The sequence below is a fragment of the Stenella coeruleoalba genome (genome assembly GCF_951394435.1).
Source record: "Stenella coeruleoalba genome assembly, chromosome: 1".
NCBI classification, from domain to species: Eukaryota; Metazoa; Chordata; class Mammalia; order Artiodactyla; family Delphinidae; genus Stenella; species Stenella coeruleoalba.
The window spans coordinates 102,336,456-102,362,208 of record NC_137169.1 but is presented as its reverse complement, the minus strand read 5'-3'; the positions used below and the strand labels follow the sequence as shown (position 1 = coordinate 102,362,208).

General features: G+C 50.0%; 1 protein-coding gene across 5 annotated transcripts in view; it reads left to right on the top strand.

Moving 5' to 3' along the window:
• IGSF3 (immunoglobulin superfamily member 3) overlaps positions 1-24,580 on the top strand; it is a 99,403-nt gene extending 74,823 nt beyond the window's left edge. For 3 of the 5 annotated variants that reach the window (XM_079921479.1, XM_079921480.1, XM_079921482.1), the window contains 6 exons: positions 1,196-1,600; positions 10,668-11,078; positions 14,502-14,909; positions 19,116-19,592; positions 21,429-21,653; positions 23,837-24,580. In XM_079921479.1, the coding sequence (XP_079777605.1) occupies positions 1,196-1,600; positions 10,668-11,078; positions 14,502-14,909; positions 19,116-19,592; positions 21,429-21,653; positions 23,837-23,928 (2,018 nt within the window). In that variant the 3' untranslated portion in view covers positions 23,929-24,580. Of the gene's footprint in view, positions 1-1,195; positions 1,601-10,667; positions 11,079-14,501; positions 14,910-19,115; positions 19,593-21,428 lie in introns of all 5 variants that reach the window. The other 2 variants (XM_079921481.1, XM_079921483.1) reach the window with 1 other exon arrangement.
• Positions 24,581-25,753: the final 1,173 nt, after the last annotated feature.

The following is a 25,753-nucleotide window of genomic DNA, read 5'->3' as shown; positions in this document are numbered from 1 at the left end:
GGCAGACTCCCAACCACTGCGCCACCAGGGAAGCCCTTCCAAGTATTTTATAAATACTAACTCATTTAATCTTCACAAGGACCCATTTTACAGATGGGGAAATAGAGGCAGAGAGAAGTTAAGTAACTTGCTCAACGTCACATAGCTAGACAGTGCCAAAGTTGGGCATCTGGCTCCAGGGTCTGTGCCTTTAACCACTGTCTTATGCTTCCTGGGAGTAAAGCAACCTAATAAGTCCCCCGGAATCAGTGGCACACAGATTTGTAGCGTGACTGCCATTCACTGGCAGCTTGATAGTGGACAATTTATCTACCCTCTCTGAGCCTCAGTTTCCTTGTCTGGAAGAAAGGGGTGATGGATTCAGTGAAGTGTGATGAAAGCCAAGCAGTTGGCACCATGCCTGGCCCATAGTGCTCAGGAAATACTGGCTGGTCTCAGTTTTATGAGCATAACGAATGTGGTAACAGTCAGTCGTATTTCAAGGCTGAAGGGACTCTGATCACTTCTACTGAGGAGTCAGTACTCGGGATTAGTGATGCTGGAATACGGAGAGACTCAGCCTAGCATACCTGCAGGGCCTCACCCCAGGTCCTACTTGGTGAAGGTCAGTCCCTCCTGCTGTGGGTCCCTCGCTGCCTCTTTGCCCTGGATTCTGTGGGGAGGTAGAAGAGGGACTGGAGAGCAAGCCAGCGCTGCCCAGCCCGGGGAGCACAGGCACCTGCTCCACCTGCCTCCCCTGCTCCGGCACTGACGCAGCGGTGGGCCAGGCACAGGGGCCGTCCGGGCTGGGGCGGGGTGCATCCACCTTAGTGTGATGAAGGAAATCGGCCCTGAGGCTCTTTTCTCCTGTTTCAGCACGGAATCCCACGATATCTCGGGATGGTCCCGCCTACATGCACTCAGTCCCTGTGAGTGGGACTGATCGAGCACAGATCCACGTGAGGGTTCATCAGGAAGGGTTCACTAGTGCTGCTTGAGGATTGCTGCCGGCCTCTTTCTGTGGGGTCCTGTGAACTGCTGGGTTTGTGTGTCAACACGCTAGCAAAAGTAATACTGGCCTGGGCATCCAGAGAGCCCCACGTGTGAGCCTTTGCTCTGTCCCGCTAGCTTCTGCCAGGAGCCCTGTCACCGCGTCACAGGGCCCTGAGAAGGCCAAGTGTCTCCTCTGGCCTGAGTTTCTCTGCTCTCTCTCCAGAAACGGGCTTTGCAGTCACTGCCATCTCCCGCACGCCGGGGGTGACCTACAGTGACTCCTTTGACCTGCAGTGCATCATCAAACCCCATTACCCCGCCCGGGTCCCTGTGTCAGTGACGTGGCGGTTCCAGCCGGTGGGCACCGCCGAGTTCCATGACCTGGTGACCTTTACCCGGGATGGAGGAGTCCAGTGGGGGGACAGGTCCTCCAGCTTCCGGACCCGAACGGCCATTGAAAAGGCTGAGTCCAGCAACAACGTCCGTCTGAGCATCAGCCGGGCCAGCGACACGGAGGCGGGCAAGTACCAGTGTGTGGCGGAGCTGTGGCGGAGAAACTACAACAACAGCTGGACGCGGCTGGCCGAGAGGACCTCCAACCTGCTGGAGATCAGGGTGCTGCAGCCAGGTGAGGGTCCCGGGGTCCCCCACCCCTGCTCCGGCTGAAGAGAGCCGCAGAGAGGTGGGAAGTGACGTGCGCGGAGCCCTCGGCCCGGCTGCTCTTATTTCCCAACTTTCTAGTTTGAGAAATTTCAGGTGTGTAGGCGGTTGCAAGACTCGTATTCCCTTTTCATGATGACCAGCTGTTAACATCTTACCATGTTTGTTTCTCCCTCCGTGTGTAATTTTTTGTTGTTTTTGAACCATTTGAGGGTAAGTTGCCAATATCAGGAGACTTCCTTCTAAGTACTTCAGTGTGTATCTCTGAAGATCAGAAGTCCCACCCGACCACTACAGTGTAATCAGACTCTGGGAATTTGACGTGATTATAGGACAGTACCAGCATTTCCGCAGCTGTCCCGAAAACGCCCCTTATAGTGTTTTTTCCTTCTAGGATCCAGTCAGGGGTCACACATTGTATTTAGTCGTCATGTCTCTTTATTTTTCTTTAATTTTTAAAATTTGTTAAATTTTAATGTATTTATTTTTAATAATTTGGCAGTTTTTCTTTTTTAAAAAGTTATTTATTTATTTGGTTGCACTGGGTCTTAGTTACGGCTCTCGGGCTCCTTAGTTGCAGCGCGCCGGCTCCTTAGTTGCAGCATGCAAACTCTTAGTTGTGGCATGCATGTGGGATCTAGTTCCCTGACCAGGGATCATACCTGGGCCCCCTGCATTGGGAGCACGGAGTCTTATCCACTGCACCACCAGGTAAGTCCCTGTCATGTCTCTTTAGACTCCTTTAATCTACAGTAGTTCCCCAGCCGCACGTGCATGCGTGCGCATGTGTGTGAAGACGTTGATATCTGTGAAGTGTGCAGGCCAACTAGGCTGTTTTGCAGAAAGCTCCGTCTCTTAATGTCATCTCCTATAATCCTTGCAACAGTGATGTGAACAAGGTACCACTGTCCCCCCCCCCCAGTTTGCAGACAAGGAACCTCAGAGGCAAAAGGGAAAATAACAGGTACTTACTGAGTATTTGCTTTGTGCTAGGTGCTTAGGGTTGGTTATTTTATGAGAATTTCACAACAGCCTCAGGAAAGATTAAGTGATCAGCCCAGGGTTGCCTAGCTGGTGAATGGAGCCAAGGTTTGAATCCTTGTCCTTCCTTCCTCGACACTTTCCCTGACCCAGACCCTGTCCCCCTGCCCTGGATTTGAGCGCATGAGAGCAGGCAGGCGGAGTCTATCTCGCAGCAGGTGATAAGGATGCACTCATCTGGGGAGCCTTAGTCAGGGGACGTTGTGCAAACACTCACCGTCATCAGGCCCTTCCCTTAACGCGGGGGAGAGGGTAAGTTAGTGCTGTTCTTACACGGTTTCCTCCGTGTCTGTACCTGTCTCCGGTTAGGGTGGAAGCAGGCGGAGGGTGGACCCCGGCCCTGGCTCCTGCTTCCCTCCATTGCCTGGCCCCAAGCAGGAGAGCACAGGCATGCGTGAGACGAAGGGTGGGGGCTGGATGGGAGGTGACTTTGCAAAGACTCTTTCTGACTTTCTGCCCCACCCACTTTGCAAAGATGGTTTGAACACATTGCAAAAAGGATTTTTCTGCCTGCTTACAGCCATGATGTGTGCCCAACCCGGTCTGCTCCACCACTGCAGATGGTCACAGTGCTTGTTATTTTCAGCAACGCGAGGTTAGGAAACGGCAGTGTCTGGGCTTATCCTTCGCCTCTTCTAACCCCATAACGGAGTCTGTATCGAACCAGTTTGGAACAAGTGAACTGTATAAATGATGGGACAGTTCCTTGGCCAATTAGAGCCTAAACTTGGACAACGAGATGCCAGGGAAGAGGCTGTTCTGCTGAAGTGGATTTTCAGGTTAATGGAAGGTTAAGCGGAAGACCCCATTTCGTGTGAACCCTTGTTGTGGAAAGTGCCGAGGGACTCGCCTGCCTGCCTCGCTGAGTAATTGCGCCCTTTGTGGTCTCCTCTGGCCTCAGGATCGGGCTGTGGGCCTCCTTGTGCCCCTCACGTGGTTCCAGCTGCAGAAAGTAGAGGAAGTGCTGACCCCAGGACCTTGCCTAGCCTTGCCTTTTTGAATAAATCCCTAATATTTGCCTGTTTGTCTTACGACTTAGAATCTAAGGCTGGAGTGCCTCAGGGAAGAAAATGGAGTTAGGTCATTGAAGGTTCTCATTATTTGGATTCAGATCAATTCATGGTGCTCCTCAAGGGGAAAAGGGGCAAAAATGTATTAAATACGTCTTGGGTGCCAGGCCTTGTGCTTAGTACCTCTGTTTTCTTTTTAAATTTTTCCAGCAATGAAATAACGTGTAGACACTTTTATGCCCATTTTGCTCCTGAGGAAACCCAGGCTCCCAGTGTTTGGGAGGCTTGACGGAGGCAAACCAGCTTGTCAAATGAAAAACAGATCGGAACAAGACTGGAGCCTAGGTCGTTCCGATGTCCATGTATCTCTATTTTCCATTACATCATTTTATTGCCCCCTGGAGAAGAGTTAGGGGACCTGGGATCTGCTCTGAGGATTGTCTTCGTGTCTCCTGTGGCTTACGCTGAGTCCGTTTGTTTGTGATTTCACTGTAAAGCAAGAACTAGCGGCGGCTGGCGTGGGAACCTTGGGAATGAGCACCAGGGTGCTTGGCCTCTCCTCAGAGGTGCATGGTAAGGCACTTGGCTGGCCCTCTGGGGGGCCGCAGAGAGCAAGGGGGGGTGCTGAGGCTGGGCGGGCGCGGCCCCTGGGAAGGGCTGTGGCACCAGGGAGAGTGCATCCTCCTTAAGTGTTACAGTCTCTCCTTATTAAATATTTATGCATTGAGCACTTACTATTTTCCAAAGGGCTTCATGTTCATTTTTACTCTTTTCCCCCCGCACACGCTGGTTGGTACTGGTGCTTTTATTTGGGGGAAGTAGAAGTGGAAAAATACCAGAGGGCTGACCGCGTGCCGGAGAGTATACTGGACACTTGGTGTAGATGACCTCAGTCACCTTTGCTGCAGCCCTGGGAAGAAGCTACTGCTTTCCCATTTTATAAATGGAGTAACTGAGCCTCAGAGAGGTTGGGACTTGGCGGAGTCAAGAAATAGAGAGTGGGAAGTGGGGATGGGAACCCAGGTATGAACTTTATTAAAAAGCAGTTGGGGTGGATGAGAGGAAGACTTCAGCCTTTTTTAAGGCCATATAATAAAAAACTATCCTTTCTAGGACTTCCCTGGTGGTCCAGTGGTTTAAGCCTCTGCACTTCCATTGCAGGGGCACGGGTTCCATCCCTGGGTGGGGAACTAAGATCCTGCATGCTGCACGGCGCAGCCTAAGAAAGGGGGGAAAAAATTATCCTTTCAGCATTCAGTTAATAGTATCATTTACAGAAGCGGTTTCTCTTTGTCGAGTGCTGTGTGGAGGCGTCTCAGCACCTGTAGCGGCAGAAGTAACAACAGTAACGATAGTAGCTAATCTTTGCTGAGCTTTCGTAGCATGCCCATTACCACCTTGAATGCTTTATACACAGTAACATTCTTCGTTCTTAATTCATGCAATGCCATGAGGGGGTGCTAGCTTCACCCATTTTATAGGACGCTGACACAGAGGATAAATAAATTCTCCAGTGATTCATAATAAGTGGCAGAGGCAAGATGCAAATCCAGACAGGCAGTCTGGCTCCAGAGTCCAGGCTCTTCATTTTATTTTATTATGGTAGTTTTTTTTTTTTCCCTCGGGAATTCTCTTTGGTACCATATACTTTGATTGAATCCCCGCTCTCTCTGGTTTACCATCCCTGAGCCCCTTTAGCAAATACTTAAATTTGTTCTTTTTAAGTTGGGGTCACAAGGTCCCTGTAGAGGTTCCTCAAGACACGGTTTGCTAATGGTGTAGGAGTTTTTGTGCCTCTTCAAATGCCTCTGTTTCTTCTAACTTCTGCCACCAGGGGGCTCTAAGGCTTGGGGGCTCTAAGGCTTGGGGGCTCTAAGGCTGCTCTCCTTCCATATCTTGCCTCTCAAAACATAGATTCTTCTCCCCGCTCTGTTGTTCTCCACAGGAATATCATCGCCCTCCCCCTGCCCCCAACCCTTTTAGAAGATGATTTTGTCCAATATTCTTATTCCGACAGCAGGAAGCAGAAACCCAGGGACCGTTGGCCCGCTCATGCCAGTCCATTTATCAGCCCTCCACAGCTTATGTCGCCGGCTTCCAAGAAGGCTCTGTGTGGTCTGTGCCCCAGACCAGTCCTTCTGCCAGAGCTGCCTGCTGACCTGACCACATCACGGGTATTTGTTTCTTTAAAATCTCTGGCTGGATGGCCTGATGAACGTGTTGTGGATCTCTTATTGACCATTCCAGACTTCCTGTTCCAAATGCACATCCCTAAGGTAATCTTCAAGGAACGCCATCCCTCCTGTTTTGTTGTTGATCTGTCTTCGCCTTAGCCATCGATGGCAGAGTGTGACTCCACAAGGGGCGTTTAGGCAAGCCTTTAAGCCAGTTCAACATATTCGATTCTTAGCTTCTAATCCATTCTTTTCTCTTTCAATTTTGAAGCATTGCTGCGCTTCCTTCTGATTTTCTTTAGCACCCAAAACACCCTCCAATTACATCTCCCTAAATACAGAGGAATAAGGGAAATGTCAGCGCTCATATTCCAGGTATTTACAACCGTATCTTGGTTTGGCTATTAAACATTGCATGTTAAAATTGACGAAGCAATAAACACGCTTCCAGGAGGACAGCCTCCGGTGTGGAAAGCTGACTTGTCAGTGGGTGTATTCTGCTGGGATTTTACTGATGGGCAGTCAGGATGAATATTCAGTACCCTCCGGATGCTGCCAAACCCGTTCTCTCCAATTTCTTATTGCTGACCTGGCAGATTGGCAGAGCTGAGGGCTTTTTCTTTGACTTCCAGGAGTCCAGGGCTTGTGACAGTGGCTCTCCTTGTCACAGTCCAGTAAGTGACAGGCTGCCCCATCCTTCAGAGCGATTGGCCCCTCGTTTCTTTCAGGAGAACCTGGGGTTCTCCTTCCATCCCAGGGGCATGTGGCTTCTGCCTGCTGGCTGTTAACAGATAGAGTGAGCATGAGAGCAGGAGCCCTAGAGGAGTCCCCCCTCCCCCCCGCGCCTCCCCCCCCCCCAGGCCTCGTTGTCATGGTAACACCAGGTGCACCTATTTGGAGTCAGTGAGCAAGGGTCACTGCTGTGTCTGCAGACGTGTAAGGCAGACAGGGCAGTAACCCTCCTTCTATGAGGACAGGTGGGACATGGACATGCACACGCGCACACACACACACACACACCCCCCACAGCTCTTCCTTCATTCTCTCCCAGTCTTTTGGCTGACTTGCGTCCCTCAGTTTGAAAAATCTCTGCTGTCCAGCCACTGGCCCCCTCTCCACGTGACTGATTCCTGTCACGGATCCATAATAAAGAACAGTCTTCCTTTTCTCCCTCTGCTCCCTCACTGCCTGTATGCTACCCTCTGGCCGCTGCTTGCACCATTGCACAGAAACTGCTGTCTCTAGAGTTACCTGTGGCCCCCTCACTGCCACACCTGTGGCTTCTCAAACTTAGCGCATCAGAATCACCTGGAGGGCACGTGAGCCCGCAGGTCTCTGGGCCTCACCTGTGGTGTTTGTGAGACAGCGTCTCCACCCCAGGTGGTGCCGATGCTGCCCGGCCACAGGGGATCGGAGGCCTCAGAAGGAAACTCTCCAGATGCAGAAAGAAAGGGCCCTTCCCTCCAGCAGGGTACAGCCCCGCTCTGGAAGTCGTGAGGTACCTGAGACGGCAGCTGCTGGGTGCGCTGGAGTCTGTGCTCGCAGGTGGGGTGCTGAAAGGTGGGGCCTGGCCCGCAGCCTCACACCCTTCTTCCTGCCTGTTCGTCCTGCTGACTCACTGTTGGCGATCAACCAAGTCCTCAGCGTCTTGTCTTTCACCTTTGTGCTTATTGCCTAAGTCCATTCACTCACACAGCCAAGTCCAAGGTTTCTCAGGCTTTCAGGTTCATTTGAGTCACCTGGGAGTCTTGTTAAAAGGCAGAGTCTGGTTCAGGAGGTCTGGGGTGGGGCCCAAGAGTCTGCATTTCTAACAAGCTTCCAGGCAACACGGATGCTGCCAGTCCGTGGACAATACTTTCAGTAGCAAGTTTGTGACTCAGGTTTGGCAGTTCTCCATCTAATATGGAGCTTTGAACGTGGGACTGAACCCGGAAACTGAAAAGAAAGAGGAATAGTGAAAACGTACTGCGTGTTGATTATAGACCAGGTTCTGTGCTAAACTCTTACTGTAGAGTATTGCTTTTAATCTGCACAGCACTGCTCTCAGGTCAATGCTGTGATTGTTCTCATCTTGCAGATGAGAATACCTACGGTTCTTAAGGGGGCTGGGCTCTCCTAACCCCACGGAGGAAGGTGGGGCCAGCAGGCCGCGCACCGCCCAGGGCAGTGCTGGGCAGGATGTGTGAGTGCCTCCTAATTAGTTGTGTGCAGGCTGCTGTCTCCCCTGGGCTTCAGGAAAGGTCCTCCCTGTCCTTGAGAAGCGGGAGGAGATTCAGAGCGTAGAAGAGGAGCTGACCCCTTGCCTACCTGTCAGACATGCACCAAATTTCAAAAATGCCTCTCTTTCAAGCTTTTCAACACTTCACAATATTTTGACGTGGGAAGGAGGAGAAAAAATGGAAATGCTTTGAAACAATTCTCTTCCTTGGATTCTCGTTCTCAGACCATGTGACTGAGCTGAAGTTTAGTCATAGGCATCCAGTTTAATATATGCGGTTACTATAGCAATGGAGGTTTCCTTAGTAACAGTTGCAAAAATAATCTGGCCCCAATTAATAATGCATTTTAAAGCTCTTTCTACTCTACACTGAACAACCCAGTTTTTTGGGCCCAGAACCAGATAATTCAGGTGGTGTCATTTGCTCTGATAGAGATATCATTTGCATGCGGCGAATCGGGTTGGAAAGGAATGAAAAGGGAGCTGGTTGTTTCAAGTATTAGAGGCAGCGGATAGGAAAAGTCGACTGGCAAGCTAAGGTGAATCTAGTTTCCAGAGCTTGGGTGCTTACTGGTTAAGCCTGCCCTGTATTCCAGTGCCCTGGAGGACTTGTGCGTTTGAAGAAGGGAGAAGGCGGGAGACTGGGCTTGTTCCCAAAAAAAGATGAAACCAGAAGGGTAGGGTCATGGGCCGGGGGATTTCTCTCAGACGGGTGCCGGGTGCATTCTTGATGGCTTGAGAAGGTCTGTAGGTACGTGAATCCAGCTTCCTTTGTGAAGAGTGTCCCCTGATTTAGCACCGGGAAACAGCCTCAGAGTTGCTTTCGCAGTCATGGTATTGGGCGTCCGATTCTGCCGTACTTAGCTCGCTGAATCCTCTCAGCCACTCAGAACCGTTGTCTGTGGGTTACCCCAGTGCCCAGGTGACAGTCTGGGGCTTTCAGAAGTTTCAGTTGCCTTGGTGCGTGGAACTCAGACCTTGATCCTGTCTTTCCACACTAAGCTCTAAGCGAGCCAGCTAGCCAGCACTGGCAGAGGAGGCCCAGGCACGACCAGTGGGCTCAGTCCTGTGTCTAGATCAAGAGAGATGACCAGCAGAGGTGCTGGAGAAGGGCCCAGGCCAACCTGTTCTGGCCTCCCCTCTGGGCAGGGTCACTGGAGGAAGCCCAGCTTGCTCTCCCTGTCAGGGTCTGTGGCTTGTCCTGGGCTCCTTTCTCAGCTGACAAGTATTTAGTCCTCGACAAGTGAAGGATAAAGAGAAAGGTGAGGGTGGGATGATGCTTCTACTATTAGCTCCGTAAGAGGAACTTGGAATTGTGACTTTTTCCTTTTTTCTCTTTTTCAGTAGGGGGAGGATGGTGGGGAGGGGGAGCAGAGCTAAGTATAATAATGATGGAGTGGGTGAGATCTCAAATTACCTTCATAAGATATATTTCATTAGACCGTGGCTTCTTGCCACCTTAAAGGAGAGCACGGTCATTAATTAGCAGGTAGGGAGGCCCTCTGGAGTCTGCCCTCCCTTCTGGTTTAGGAGCAGGATCGTGAGGGGAAGGGGAGGCGGAGTCGGCTCTGTTCTGTCCCACTGTTTGTCATTTTCTTCTCTGCCTTCTCTCTTCCCATCCTCCAGGAAGAGCACCCCAGCATCCTCCAGCCACCTGCTACCGTATTTCTCCAGCTCCCTCTCGTTCGCTCACCCACTCACTCAGTCACTAACTCACACATCCCAGCAAACGTTGATTGAGTGGGTGCTCTCCAAAGCCTGAATCCGGGGGTGCGGTGATGAGAACCTCTCCAGGCAGGACCGTCTTATTCATCAGAGCACCCCCAGCACTTAGCCTCGTGAGGGGCACGGAGTGGGCACACTCTAAGTATTTGCAGATCGAATGGAGAAAGCTTGATCTCTGCTCTCGGGGAGCTCATGGATAGCATGGGAGGGACGTAAGGAAAAACAAGCTGAAGATGCGTAAGGGTGCTGATGGGAGCACAGAAGAGGGGCATCTGACCCAGTGGGATGGGAGTGAGGGAGAAGAGGACTAGAGGGTGAGTAGGGAGAAGGGTCGGAGGGGAGATGGTAGGAGACAGGCAGGGAGGACAGCTGAGCGGAGACCGAGCTCAGGGAGAAGCGGCATGGGGAGGTGTGGTGTGGGTGTGACGGGGGAGGCTTGGAGGTGATGAGGACAGCGGGGTGAGGGCCAGATCCTGGAGGGACTTTGTACTCTGAAAGGAAATGTTTTTCTTGTCTATAAGCAGTTGGGAGCCATTAAACTTCTTAAGCAGGGAATTGATACGGGCTGGGTGTGTTTTTGCCGGATCCCCCTGGCGGCCATATGATGGCAGGGAGAGCTGGCAGGAGAGACGGCGAGGACCTGAGCCAGAGAGAGGCAAGGAGGAGGCCAGCGGAGGGTTGTTTGGGGTGCGATTGGCTCTGTTCTGCTGTCCTCACGCCGAGCCATGCTTTGGGGGAAGCCCATCAGTGTTTGGTCCTCTAGGAGCCGTGCTGGACAAAACCAGGCGGTGAGCCTGGAGGCGGGACTCGGGCCACATTCCAGGGGTGTGTGGTGATTCTACTGAAGCATCCCCTTTTCCTTTGCAGTGACAAAGTTGCAGGTGAGCAAATCAAAGAGGACCCTCACCCTGGTGGAAAACAGGCCCATCCAGCTGAACTGTTCGGTCAAGTCCCAGACCAGCCAGAACTCCCACTTCGCCGTGCTCTGGTACGTCCACAAGCCCTCGGACGCCGACGGCAAACTCATCCTCAAAACCACCCACAACTCCGCCTTTGAGTACGGCACCTACGCCGAGGAGGAGGGCCTGAGAGCCAGGCTGCAGTTTGAGAGGCACGTGTCCGGGGGTCTGTTCAGCCTCACTGTCCAGAGAGCCGAGGTCAGCGACAGCGGCAGCTACTACTGCCATGTGGAAGAGTGGCTGCTGAGCCCCAACTACGCCTGGTACAAGCTGGCGGAGGAGGTTTCGGGGCGCACGGAAGTCACTGTGAAGCAGCCAGGTAAGGATAGACGGTGCAGCCAGCCTGGGCCAGTAGGCTGAGGGCAGAGACTGCCTGGGGGTGCGGCAGGGCTCTGCGGGGTCCATGAGGGATGTGCATGCGGTACAGAGCATCATCCTCGTTCACTGCAGGCCCACCCACCTTACCTAGCGGGTCCTGGTGCTGATGGCGAACTCAGAGAAGCATCCTCTGTCAGCGTCTGCTGTTGTACGCAGCATCTTCACCCGGGAGAGGCCCGAGGGGCAGCTGGGGGTTGCAAGGTGCGGCAAGGCAGGATCCCTGGCAGCGCCTGGATCTCATTCTGGGTTTGCAGTTTGCACCTTGGATCTCGGGCTGGTGCCGGCTCCATACCCAGGATTCCTGCCTGGAGGGCGTTTTCTGGTTTCCCCTTCTTCCATACCACGCACAGCCCACGGATGAGCCCTTCCTGTCTCTGAACAGAACCACCCTTTGGCCCCCTCTCAGACCCTGTGGGTGCAGCCTTTATTCCGTTTATATCCGGCTCCCTGACAGATGGCGTCTGACTTCTGCCGGAGCACTTCCCAGGCAGGAGAGCTGACTGCCTCCGCAGCCCTCAATTCCACTTTTGGGCAGCCCTGGTTGTTGAAAAGTTCCTCCTCCCTGTAATTTCCCTCTCAGGTTTTAGGTCTGCCCGAGAACAACCCAAGATTAGTCTGAGTCATATCCTTTCAAACATGTGAAGGGAGCCCTTTCTCCTTGTTGAAAAGCTCTAGTTCTTTGAACTTCTCACATAGTGTGGCCCTAAGCTCCCTCTCCATCCGTCATTCCTGCGTGCCCTATAGTTAGTTGTTATCCCTACCTCTGGTGCCCGATGAGCTGTGGGATGCTGTGTTGCCACCCTGAGTCCGAGCTCCTTGCCTTTGCTTATGCTACCCTCTCCTCCTGGAATGCACCCCTCCTGTGGCTTCTCCCCTGTCTTCACCCCATTCCTAAGACTTTACTCAGCACCACCTCCAGGAAGCCTTCCCTGATTTCTCCTATATCACCAGGGGTTCCGTATAAAACACATAATGTAATAATTATTTTCATTTCTTCTCCACTATACCGTAAGCATTTTGAGGACAGGTGCTGTGTCTTTGTATCTCCAGCCACTGACGTGACACCCTTAATAAATACTGGTTGAATAAGGAATAAATGGTTGCTTTCCTTGACACCCCAGGGCCTTTGTACTTGCTCTTCTCATAACCTGGAATGTGTTGACCATAGATGTCCATCTATCTCGTTCTTCCTCAGGGAGGCATTCCTAGCTCACTTTAACTAAAATGGCACCCTAGTCACTCTGTATCCCCTTTCCCCAGCCCCTTCATAGCACATGTCACCGCCTGGCATACCTATTCATATATGAGTAATTATGAACTACCTGTTCAGATTTTATACTCGTGGAAATTCATTTATCATTGGTTATTATGTTCACTGTAGTGAACACTATCACTTGTTCACTCTTAATATATTCAAATTCACTAGACGGGTAGCCGCATGAGTGAGCACAGGTCCTGTTCTCTTTACCATGCTATCCTCACGGCTTGTCTCCCAGGAGGCCTCAATAAAAGTTTATTCTGGGATTTCCCTGGTGGTCTAGTGATGAATACTCCGTGCTTCCACTGTAGGGGGTGCGGGTTCGATCCCTGGTTGGGGCGCGGCATGGCCAAAAAAAAAAAAAAAGTTCTGTGATCAAATGGAACCAGATGCAGAAGTCCAGATGTGGCCTGGCCCTTGCTGAACGCCATGGGGCTTGTCCCCTCCTTTCCTCAGGATATTGTATGTCTCACGCTGTCCCAATCCAGGGATTCAGGTCTGCCCACGGTGACATTTCATGCCGACCCTTCTGGTGCATAAAATAGGAAGCTGTGGTCTAAGTGATTCCTGTTGGTATTTCCAGTGACCTACGTCCTGCCTTCAGGCCAGTCCCTGGGGCTTTTGAGAACTGAAGGTTGCCATTAGGCCCACATATGTTCTTTCAGGTTTCTGTTCTTCCTGTCTTTTCTCAGTTCTGACCGTTTTCCCCGTTGGGAGGTCATGGTCACCCTCCCCCACCGTGTTTCCTCTTAGTCATCATTCTGCCTTTCCCTTTTCTCATTTGTGCTGAAACTAAGAGGTTCTTGGTGGGTCCTAAATTTATCAAGGGAATTTCCCCATTGGAGGTTAACAGACTCGCCGCAAGCTAACTGGGGCAGTGCACTAGGGCTGTAAGGATTCTTGTCAAAACTGAAATCTCTGCTTATGGGGAATATTAACACTATAAACAGAAAACTCACAGGACACATTAAAACAACACACTCCCCCTTTTCCGTTGAGATTTTTAATTTGTGTGTTTTTCTCGCCCCCCCCGCCCCACTTCGTCTAGTCCCCCCCCTCCCCCCCCTTTTTTATAAGAAAGCATACATTTATAGAGCTTTTGGAAAATACTAAAAAAGCACAAAGGAGAAAATAACCTTTCAACCCAGAGACAAGCAGAGTTAATATCTTCCCAAGTATATATTTTCAGAGACTGGTTATTTGAAATATATTCTCTTGTTTTTTTAAAAATTTTTTGACCTTTTATTACAAAGGTGAAATAAATGTGCATTAGAAAACATTCTGACAGTGTTAAACTGGAAAAGTGAAAGTCCCTCCCTCCTCAGATATCACTCAGGAGGTGTCCTTCTCAGGGGCTTCTGGGCACTTACAGTGTCATAGCTATTTAACCCCTCGGGTCCAAAGAGGCTTTTGGGGCCTTTATGAAATTGTATGTGATCAGAGTGTACCGCGTTTAATGACACCTTTTCTCTGGAGGAGAATCTGATTGGCTGAGGTTTCAAACAGCCATCAGTATCAGTCTTTTCTTTACTGATGTCAGATCGGTTCTGTTTCCACCTTGAGAGGGAACCCGTGTGGGGTGTTTTTGGTAAAGAAAGTAAGAACCGCAATTCTCAGGGCCAGCTGGTGAACGTATTAACGTGGCTTTCCCTTGCAGTTCTTTTGAGGCTGACAGCCCAGCACATTCTAGCCATCATGTGGTCAGTTTTAAAAATTTGCTCTCCCAGCAGGGTTCTCACCATGCCCTTTGCTGTCCCTTCCCAGCCACGCCCTCCCCTTGGCCATACTCTTTGTGGTCTGCTGTCCCTTGGATGTGGAGTCATCTACCATGCACGCTTGTCCTCTCCTAAGCATCTGAACCGATGAGAGTTATAAATTAGGGGGCAGCTGTTACCGTAACATTGAACTCCATGAAACTCAGGCACTCAGACCCGTGATCAAGAACTCAGAACGTTCAGGGTGTGCGCCTGAGCAGTGCTTCTGCTGATTGAACGTGCTGCTGTCCTCCTGCGTTTGGAAGGCACCCGCTCACGTCCGCTGGGAAGGGGTGCATGCACGTGGCTCGTTGCTTTCTTGTTGGCAACGTCTCTTTCCTCGCCTTTGCAGACAGCCGCCTGAAGCTCAGCCAGGCGCAGGGCAACCTGTCGGTGCTGGAGACGCGGCAGGTGCAGCTGGAGTGTGTGGTCCTGAACCGCACGAGCGCGGCCTCCCAGCTGCTGGTGGAGTGGTTCGTGTGGAAGCCCAACCACCCAGAGCGGGAGACCTTGGCCCGCCTGAGTCGCGACGCCACCTTCCACTACGGAGAGCAGGCGGCCAAGAACAACCTGAAGGGCCGGCTGCACTTGGAGAGCCCTTCCCCGGGCGTGTACCGGCTCTTCATCCAGAACGTGGCGGTGCAGGACAGCGGAACCTACAGCTGCCGCGTCGAGGAGTGGCTGCCCAGCCCTGGTGGCACGTGGTACAGACGGGCAGAGGACACCGCTGGCCAGACGGCTGTTCAAGTCATGCGACCAGGTGAGAGTTAATGTCCCCAGGCCTCCGCCCTCTTTGGTGGTTCCCCTCTAAGTGTGATATTTTATGCACTGCATAAAATTAGTTAATTTTAAAGTGAACTAATTGTTAATTAAATTAACCCAATTAATTAGTTACTTGCAGTTAAATATATGAGCATTTACGTTGTACATTTGCATTCACAGTTGTCTGAGATTTTTTTTCCCCTAGTGAATGGAAAATTGCACATCTGGCCTTGGCCTAAGGTGATTCTGTTTCTTAGCTAGAGTAGCATTTGTCAATTATTTATTGCAGAGCCTAGAATATTTTCTTTTTAAAGAATACATTCAGATTCAGACAAGTGGCAAAAATCTTGAAACAGGGGGCTTCCCTGGCGGCGCAGTGGTTGAGAGTCCGCCTGCCCATGCAGGGGACACGGGTTCATGCCCTGGTCCGGGAAAATCCCACATGCCGCGGAGCGGCTGGGCCCGTGAGCCATGGCCGTTGAGCCTGCGCGTCCGGAGCCTGTGCTCCGCAACGGGAGAGGCCACAACAGTGAGAGGCCCGCGTACCACAAAAAAAAAAAAAAAAAAAAATCTTGAAACAGTAGCCATGTGGTTCAGAAAATTCAGCTTGTGGATTTTCAATGGAAAAGAATTGATTCATATGATTTAAATGGAAAATGACGTAACTGCAGCCGTTATACTCTCACTTCCTAATAATTTTATTGGTACTAATGACTGTTCTTTGTGGCCTTGTGCTTTTCTTTATTGTTGCTTCTAAAGTACCCAAATGCATATAATTACTGGGTAGAATTATTGTTCCACATTCACACACATAATTAAAGCAAAGATGTGCAGGGTTCCTGTGTCCTGCGAAACATCACATCATCCTTCATTCATATCGGAGCAAAGAGTCGGTGATCCCCTGAAGGACATGGAGCGGAAATGCACTGTGACCTCCATCCAGGGGAATGCTTTGTCTTGTGTTCTGAGCATCCGGGGTGCTGTTTGTGGTCGTGGGCACCGTTGGAAGCTTTCATAATGTTTTCACATCTAAGTAGAACAGCTCTTTTTGTTGGTGGAATCCTGGAGCTTCACGGTTGTGCCTGCCCCACACATCAATGAACACACTTCGGGGAGTGCATACAGCCTTTGTTACAGGAGAGGGACATTATCTCTCTCCTCTGTGTCTTGCCTAAGCTGGAGGGGAAATTGCCTCTACTTTGAGTCACCCATATTTCCCATGAGCTTTCTTTCCCCCATCCTCCTTGCTTAGAAGCTGCTGCGTGTCTTTTCCCAAAGGTAAATGGTAAACGCAGCAGCTGAGCACTCTCCTCCTCCACCTCCCACCCATTATGGAGATCCGCACACTGAGGCCCCAGGCAGCATGGGAGGAGGCAGCCAGCTGCGCCCCAGCCACAGTGAGGCTGTTTATGTTCAGTCTTCACCACAGCCCCAAGTGGTAGGTTTTACTGTCGAGGGAACTGAAGCCTGAAGAGAAATGTCGCACAGCCAGTACTTTGAGCAGACTGGGTGGTCGCCCAAGGTTCCCTCCCGCCACACTGTGTGCTCACAATGTGACCCCTAAGTCTGCAGACCTGAGGCTGCCTTGTGTTCAGTCAGTTGAGTAGCCTTCCTCCCTCCCCCCCCTCCTTCCCTCCCTCCCTTCCTTCCTTCCTTTCTTCCCTGATTATATAAGGTGATCATTTGGAAAACAGATCATTGCTAATAACAAAGCATTTGGAAAACAGAAAAATATAGTTTTGAAAAGAAAATTTATCTGTGGGGACTTCCCTGGTGGTCCAGTGGTTAAGACTCCGTGCTTCCAGTGCAGGGGGCACAGGTTCAATCCCTGGTCGAGGAACTGAGATCCCCCATGCCCTACAGCCAAAAAATACAAAAAGTTATGTGTAATCTCACTACCTACATATCTTCATATTCCCTCTGTCTCTCTCCCTCTCTCTCTCTTTCTAAACGAAGTCAGGATCTTATTGTTCTATGTGATTTTTTTTTTCCCCACTCAGCATTCTTTTGTGAGCCTTTCCCCATGTCATTGAAAGCATTTCATGACCACCATTTTTACTGGTTGCATAACATTCATTATGTAGATGTACCTCAAAGCTTTTTTTCTGAGATATAAGTTGAACATACAGAAGACTTGAAATAAAAGAGCTCTAAAAGTTGGGTTAAGAATCGCCTTGCATTGCTTAGGGGCGACCGTAGTATGAAATATACAAACTGAAGGACTACCCTGGGTGAGATTGTAGCTGAGTCGATGAGTAGTTGTGTTTGGCTCACTGGGGTGGAGAGAGAACCACATTCCTCACCCACAGCCCAGAGTCACTGGTCAAGGTCACAGCATGGGAGCATCAGCATGGCCTCGGGGAGGGGCAGGGACGAACTTTTTTCTTGTAGCTTACACACGGAAAAGGAAGGAAAGAGTGTCAAAGGCTGACCAGGGAGATACTCTGGCCTCTTCTAGAAGGGGACAGACACGGGAAGCCCAAAACTTGAGTCATTAACAGAGACAGGGCACTTGAAGGGGCCCCGAAAAATTGTGAGCTTTAGACAAGAAGACAGCAAAGAGAGAGTAGATGGGAAGAGGCCCTTCTGGGGAACTGAATGTGCCACGGTCCCTGACCACCTTGCCATGATGGGTCCATTGCCTCACTGCACAGCATCTCTCTCTGTGGGCACGTCTGCCTTGCTCCCTGGAGGGATAAGGCGATGAGTGAGGGAGTTTGAGTCACCTGTAAACTGATTTCCCGTCCTGCCGCTTTCCGCCCTCCAGCATCTCTCCCCAGCCCCAGTGAGAGCTGGGCTGAGGCACCGTGCCTGCCACCTATAGCTGGCTCCTAAGCTTTTGTGTCCAGCGGTGCACACAAGGTTCCAGATGTGCTGAGGGGGGTGGGGAGGGGCTTGTCAGAGCCCCACGGAAGCAGTGGTAACCGGCTTTGTGTTCGCTGGCACGCCGATTCAGCCACTTCATTGAAAGCCCAGGACGGAACTTGGGAAATGCTCCTGTTTGGTTGTCGTCCAAGTAGAATCCGATTTGGTCTCTCTGCTTTCGTTGATGCCACATTGGCATCTTTCATGAGCATTTCACAAACAGAGCCAAAGGGAGGCCTTTTAGGAGGTAGGGAGTGAATTACTTGTTTAGAACCTACCCCAGTGAGCCAAAACCCGCGAAAGAAAGAAACAGATACAGCTGTCTGGTGGTGTCTGTGGGATGTGCTTTACCTGCTCAGGTGTCTCCCCGTGGCTAGTCTGCATCTCCCACCTCTGTCAGGACACTGTCTGTGTTATCCTCCTGGGGGTCCATACTCAGGGTGAGGGGCCCTTTCAGGTTTATTGTCTTTTGTTTAGCTTCAATCCTTGGAGAAGTTTTACCTGCTTGGGTTGGTTCCCTGTGGTGTAGGCAAATTAATCTACATGCACCCGGTTTCAATTCAAAAGCTGCTGATGGGGTGAATTCATTTCCAAGGGCTGCCATAACAGATTAGCGCAAGCATTGTAGCTTCAAACAACAGAAATCTATTCTCTCTCAGTTCTGGAGGCTAGAAGTGTGAAATCAAGGTGTCATCAGGGCCCTGCTCCCCTGAAGGTTCTAGGGAGGGGTCCTTCCTCGCCTCTTGCAGCTTCTCACGGCCCCGTTTTCCCTGGCTTGTGGCTGCGTCACTCCAGTCTCTGCCTCTGCCTTCCCGTGTCCTTCTCTCTGTGTGTCTCTCTGTGTCCTCTCCTCTTCTTATATCCAGGCCTGCCCCAAATCAGTATATGAGTGCCTCTTAACTAATTACATCTGCAAAGACCCTATTTCCAGTTAAGGAAATTCGGAGGGTCCAGGTGGACATGAATTTGGGGGGACACTATTCAACCCCACTGCAAGGGGTTACAGTGAAAATAAGTGTCCCTCCCTCCCTGGATTCCTGTAAGCCTCCATGTTACCAGCTCCTTGTGCATTCTTCCAGATGTTCCATGCAAATATAAACAGATTCTTATGTCAGTATAAAACTTATTTTCTCTTTTCTTCCACTCGATGATGCATAGAGTACACAGTGTGCTGTACTCTAACAGTTTTTCTTGAATCTCCTTCCACCTCTCTGCACACAACGCCCCCTTGTTCCTTTCAGTGGATACGTAGAATCCTCTTGCATATTACTAGAACATATTTAGTGGTGGACATTTAGGTTGTTTTGAACAGAAATTAAAACAGCCTTATCTCCCCCAGATGCCGCCCTGCAGGTGGACACGGTGGTCCCCAATGCCACGGTGTCCGAGAAGGCGGCTTTCCAGCTAGACTGTAGCATCGTGTCTCGCTCCAGCCAGGACTCCCGCTTCGCTGTGGCCTGGTACTCCCTGAGGACTAAAGCTGGAGGGAAAAGGGGCAGCCCTGGCCTGGAAGATGGGGAGGAGGAAGGGGAGGAGGGGGAAGAAGAGGAGGAAGAGGACCCCACAGAGCGGACGGCCCTGCTGAGCGTGGGCCCAGACGCTGTCTTTGGCCCAGAGGGCAGCCCCTGGGAGGGCAGGCTTCGCTTCCAGAGGCTCTCCCCGCTACTCTACCGGCTCACAGTGCTGCAGGCAAGCCCTCGGGACACGGGCAACTACTCCTGCCGCGTGGAGGAGTGGCTGCCCAGCCCTCAGAAGGAATGGTACCGGCTGACGGAGGAAGAGTCCGCCCCCATCGGCATCCGGGTTCTGGACACAAGTGAGTTTTTCCAGTTTTCAGGGTGGGGGGGTGTCACTGTTGATTCCACCTGTCCGGAAGATAAAATCAGAGCTTGACGGTAGACTACTAAGCAGTTTTCTTGCCTGTTGTGGGCATTTAGGATTTGACAAACGAGTTCATATAACTGACCCTTGATTGCCCTTGGGAAAAATAGAGAGAGGAATTAAAGTGATAATTGAAGTGATGATCTTTATAATAAGCTTGATGCTCCACCAGATTCAATTTTCGTTGGATTTCATTATACAAGTGTATTGTTAGATGTTACCTTGTTAACTCGTTAGAATAGCCAGCTTAGTCTCTTCTTAGCAAATCAGCAGCAGAAGAGGAAGAAAAAATAAAATGAAGTCTGAGTACCTCACTGCCACTCTCCCTTTTTCTCAAGTTCCTGAGTCATTTTTATTTTGGAGGGTAACTTGGAGGATTAGGTGGACTTTGCATGGTTAGTTGGGAAGACCAGCCTAGAAGGGCAGTGATGTTACAGAGCATCTGGAAAGAGCTTAGCAGCAGCTCTGTTAGCCAACAGCTATTGCTACAGAATGATCCAGAACCCAATGTTTTTATAATACCGAGGGACTCATGAACAGAGACTGGAGGAAATTCTTGCTGACCTGAATTATTAGCTCTAACGAGGAGCTCTTTTGGTTGGCCTTCTGTCAAAATGTGGAATTTAGCAGACTGAAAATGGTGTTTGTTATAGTAGAATTAGCCTATGATACAGAAATTAAAAATTGGCTAAAAATTTCAACTTCTTCTCAATCACAACATTTTATCAGATCATTTTCAGTTTTGTCAGCTTTTTCTTTTCTTTGATAACCTCCTGTTTATTAAATAGAACCTTATGAAATTGAGATTTCGTTGGTCAAAAGTGTTTGATATCACCAGTCTCATAGACCTTGGAAATCTAGTAAGTGTAAGTGTGCGTTAAATTTTCTTAATAATACTGATGAGCAACAGCTGTGCGGTAGAAAGGAAAGCCCAAAAACCCCCCCCAAAAAACCCTAAATCATACTTAGACCCCCTAACGATCTGCTGAATAACCCACTGTCCAGAAGTACAAGGGAAGGTGTTTAGACCACATTTTTTTCAGCCCATGTGGCTGTCCAAACTTAGTAAACTTCATAGCACACAGGGATCATCCAGCAGCCTTATTTTACAGAGAAAATGCAGCCTCCCAGAGCCCAGGCTCCTGTCACAGAGCAGCAGTCCTTGATGAGGTCAGGGGTGTGAGGTTTCCTTCTCCTCTGTATCCAGAAATAACTAACACTGTGTTCTGTGCAGCCACAGATACACTGCAGACATTTGTAAGTGGTCCATAATGACTTTTTAATTGATAACATTAATCAAATGAGCATCATTTCTGGTAAAACTGCTCTCAGAAGCTGGTGGGTAGAGAATGTGTTCTGTTCCAAGGAAGGACATTGGCAGCAGAGCTAAGTGCAAAGGGACACGTAAAATACAACCAGGAAGGAGGTTCAGGCTGAAGTGGATTCAGCATCTTCACCACCCCAGATACGGTTGAGTTCACAATCAATAAATTACACTTTCTTGTGTGGCTTTCCGAGCAATACAACTGACTCCTAGTGGGAAATGGAGGCATGGCTTTGTTTGAACTTCCAGCTGTGTTGGAAGAGATGCGGTTGTGAAAACAAGAATACCAGGGTAGTCTGCCCTCCAGTAGTGGCAGGAGGGGAAAGACAGGGTGGATGCAGGAGTCCTGCCAAGTTGCATCCATGCAGTTGGGTGGGGTCTTCAGGAGTGAGTGAGAGTCCAGGTTCTCAGCCCTCATTGTCCTGTCACCCTCTCGGTCCTTTTCAGGTTCCACCCTGCAGTCCATCATCTGCTCCAACGACGCACTCTTCTACTTCGTCTTCTTCTACCCCTTCCCTATCTTTGGCATCCTTATCATCACCATCCTGCTGGTGCGCTTCAAGAGCCGGAACTCCAGCAAGAACTCCGACGGGAAGAATGGGGTGCCCCTGTTGTGGATCAAGGAACCACACCTCAACTACTCCCCCACTTGCCTGGAGCCCCCTGTGCTCAGTATCCACCCAGGAGCCATAGACTAAGGGGACCCCTGGCGGTCATAAGCCACAGAGGAGCTGAGGCTCTCCCCACTGCCTCTTGCTCTGCGATCAGACAGCGGACAGCACCCGACCTCTGGGGCGCTCCCACGGAACGCGGTCGGACTTGCGAAGCGTTCGGAGTCGCCGCTCAGCCAGAGGCGGACCGCCTCTAGGTGGCAGTCTTGGTTGGTTATAGCTATTTTCGAGCAGGTGGCGCCATCCTGCCGAATTAGGTTGCTTGTTTCTGTTTTCGGTAATGTGGTGAGTAGCTCCCGGTGCCACGTCTACTCACTGGTTTATATAGCATTCTCAGATATAGATGTTACAGGGGTTCTTATTCTTTGTAAGGGACGCTTTTTCAATCCCTTTGGTTTACGCTTTTTGGATTCCGTCATGTTGTGGACAAATTACCCTTAAATACGACTGATGGCAGCAGGAAGGACGAACTTTATAGCGCAAAGGAATCTCTTCCAAGACTTTTTTTCATTTTTGCACACTTGAAAATGCCACCCATGGATCAAAATATACCCAAACATTTTTTACTTCCTTAACGAGACTTGAAAATTATGTGTAGTGTGGGCCCAATTTGTATCTTATATTTTCCCTCAGCTGGAGTTGTTGGAACCACTTTGTAGTTAAGATGAAAGCATTGAATTTTGCTTCAAAGAACTGTATGTACAAGATAAATCCTGCATAACCCCACTAGGAGTAGATAGCGCCCAGCCTAGCCTATCTGTTGGGGAGGCAATAGGCTTCATCCCAACCTTGCCAAAAAATGAGCAGACTCTGTTGGAGAACGAGTCAGAAGCTCCAAACAGCACACACTTTGCAAGTTAAAGTGGGCAGAGGGCTGCTTTTAGCAGCTACTGACTTTCAGATTGATCAAAGTCACTGATTAGTGAAAGAAGGAACCAAGGCTGGTCGTTGGTTTGGTCTGTTCTGCAAGGGCAGTCTCTGACTGATAATTGCGAGCAGGTGGGCTTCTATTTTCAGGTGCTTTGCCAAACTCTTAAGGGAAAATGGCCAGTGAGCCTGCAGAGGGCCCAGCAGCCCCCACATACACTGTCGGGAGGCACTGGGGGCTGGATGACAGCTAAGGTTCGTGAACGTTGGGACAGTCAGCCAGCGGTGAGGGGGGGTTTCCAGAGCCAGCCACTGTAGAACAGGGAGGAATAACTACCTCCCTGGAGATATGAAGACTAGGTTTTCCTTCTTCCTTCCAATTAGATTTTTCTCAAAGATACGGATGTCTCTCTCCTTCGCCGTTTGACCTGCATCTCACTGCCATAAGAATATCTGCCCAGGTGAGGCCCAGACGCGGCCCTTTGTAATCTTCATGGATTACCTCATCTCAGCAGAAAGTGATCACATGCCTTTGTCCGTGGATTTTTTCTCTTTCCCTTTCTTAGCTCTTGTTTGTGGCTTTAGGTGATTTGGTTGTTCACTGTCATGGCAGCTTTTCATTTGAATGCCTCTTAAAGCCTGGCGAAGGCCAGTGTCACCTGTTATTTCACACTTGCTGGGCAAGATGCCGGGCTCCAGAGCATCATCGGTTGCAAGTGTTTCCTTTTGTGCACTCCATGAAGATGTTTTCCTGCCCTGGCTTTCTCAAGTTTTGCTGGCCACAAGTTCCATCTCCCTTCCTTATGAACTTGCAGCTTGAATCCCAGGGGAGTTCCCACTTTGGAAAAAACCTCCAGGGATTCTGGAACTAGGTCTAACCAGAGAGATTAGTGTGAAACCCTGTTCTGGGACAGAACAGACTCCAGGGGAGCGCTATAGGATTCCAGGCCACGCGGATACTGATCCTCATTGGCGTGTGCGGGTGTGCAGGGGGCCTGGGTGCTCGGCAGGTGCTTTGATGTGTCATAGCCAAGGGGGAAGCAAGGCAACTGCCCGACTGTCTCCTGAGGGGCTTGCATAGCCTGCCTTCTCTCCCTCCCAGATACACCAGTCCTCTCCTGTGAGACTGTGTAGGCGCGGCCGCCTGAATCCCACTGAATCCTCATGTGCTCATCCCCATTTCTTGTGCTGCATCAATGCTGTAGAGGTTACACAGCAGGCGCAGCGTTGAGGACATAAGGCGGTCTTTGGCCCCATTTCTTCACTTCAGGGTGTGGGCTTTCAGTGGGAAATTGCTGGACCTTAATTCATAGACAGAGTCAGCTCGAGAAGACGATGTACATTCCCTCTGTCTGAAAGGAAAGATGCCGGAGGGCTGGCTGGAACTGGGACGCATAATGAAGATCTGAGTTTGAATTGGTTCACAGAAGAAAGAAAAGCCAGTGCTGCACAGAAGTAAGTGAAGCACTTGCAGGAGATTTGAAAGGAAAAAAAGAAACCGAAGCCAGTATTTTAATAACTTTTTTTTTTTTTCTGTGCGTTTTCTATTGGGCCAGGGGATACTGTCAAAGGGTGAGCTTTTCAGCTTTCTATGAAAATCCCCAGGACCTTCTTTCTTTGGCCATTTCTATGGAAATGTGGTGTCAGATGAGTGATAATGGTGGCCTCCGGTGGCTGGGAAACCTCACTGCAAGTTGCCTACAGGAGAGACACGCAGAGGAAAACTGCCAACTGCTCTCTTGACTTATCTACATCTACGATGTTGCATTAATGAAAAACGACACTGTGCTAGGCCCGTTCCAGGACATGGATATGACCACACCCTCTTTCCCTAGGGTGTTTCTGTAGCAAGTTTTCATATTCTTTTCAAACAATGGTTTCTCTGCGTTAACTTTCGAAGAAGAAAAAAAAGAGGTAGGGTAGGCAAACTACCCATGCATGATGTAGAGAGCTGTTGATTTGTTTTTGTTTGTTTTTTTAAAGGAAAACTATTTGTAAGATGTTGCACTAAAATGTTTTATATACACTTCAGAGACCTGTAGTAAATTATGTTGAAAATATGGCTGTTTACATTGACTAGAGTCCACTGTCCTTCTTTCTCCTCGCTAATCAGCCACTCTGTCCACGGAGCTATGCCCTGGGGGCCTGGAGTCCTGCCCCAGACTTTGGCTTGCTAAACTCAGGGTTTGTGAATTGCGGCTTCTATTATCACGCCTCACCCCCAGTGCAAGTGGCACCTTTGTACAAGTGATAAAAACCACCCCTTTCTCAAGACACTTTACTCTCAGCTGCTGAAAATGTACGTATATCACACATACATACATACATACACATCCACCCTGACTGTCAAGGCCAGAGTCGTGCACCGCTCAACACACAGGCCTGGAGGCCTGACAGGCCAGTTCAGAATCTAGCTTTCTTTTGGGTGGGAGTGGGGTGGAGGTGGGGAGACAGGATGCAGTGAGAGGAGACTGATAGAGGAGGGGAGCAGGAACCTGGGACAGCGTTCTCCTTTGTCTTGGCAGCAAGAGCACACCCTCTTCTTCAGACTCTGTCGTATTGTCCTGACAGTGAAATGCTCAGCAAGCCTTTTCCAGGATGGAGGAAAGCGCAGGAGCTGCGCATTCCCGTGCACTGAGCCCACGGAGCACACCCATCTCTGTTCCCTGCACAGCTCAAATGCTGGGAGGTTTTGGGGGGAGTTCACCACATCTGCAAATTGAGAAGAATAATAGAATGTTTAAAGCTATAGCAGCGACACGTGATTAGTCAGAACCCATCTGTAATTCTTTAAAATTCACAGAATGCAAAAGGAACTAGATGGAGGTAAAAAGCAGAAGGAGGTACTTCCTTTTCTTCTTCTTCTTTTTAAAACTCAAGCCTTTCAAAGGCTTTAATATGTGCTTTCCTCTGCTCCCCAGCCCCATTTGCTGCATCCTTATCAACTTCTTGCAGCTGCTGGCTTGGTCGGGAGTTGAAATGTGACTGTTTATCTCTTGGGTACCCAGAAATGGTTCCATGTTAAGTCTTATGTATTATTTTTGCCTAATTTTTTCCAAATGCTCTCTTTTTGCCAGGGAGCATTTTAAAAAGGGAAACAGAGTATTATGGAATAAAGATTACCCCCCCCACACACACACCCTTGGTGCAAATCCGCCCAGGGTTGATATAAATGAAGTGAATATACACTTCCATATGGGGCAAGGACGATTTTCACGTATGCAGGATTAGAAT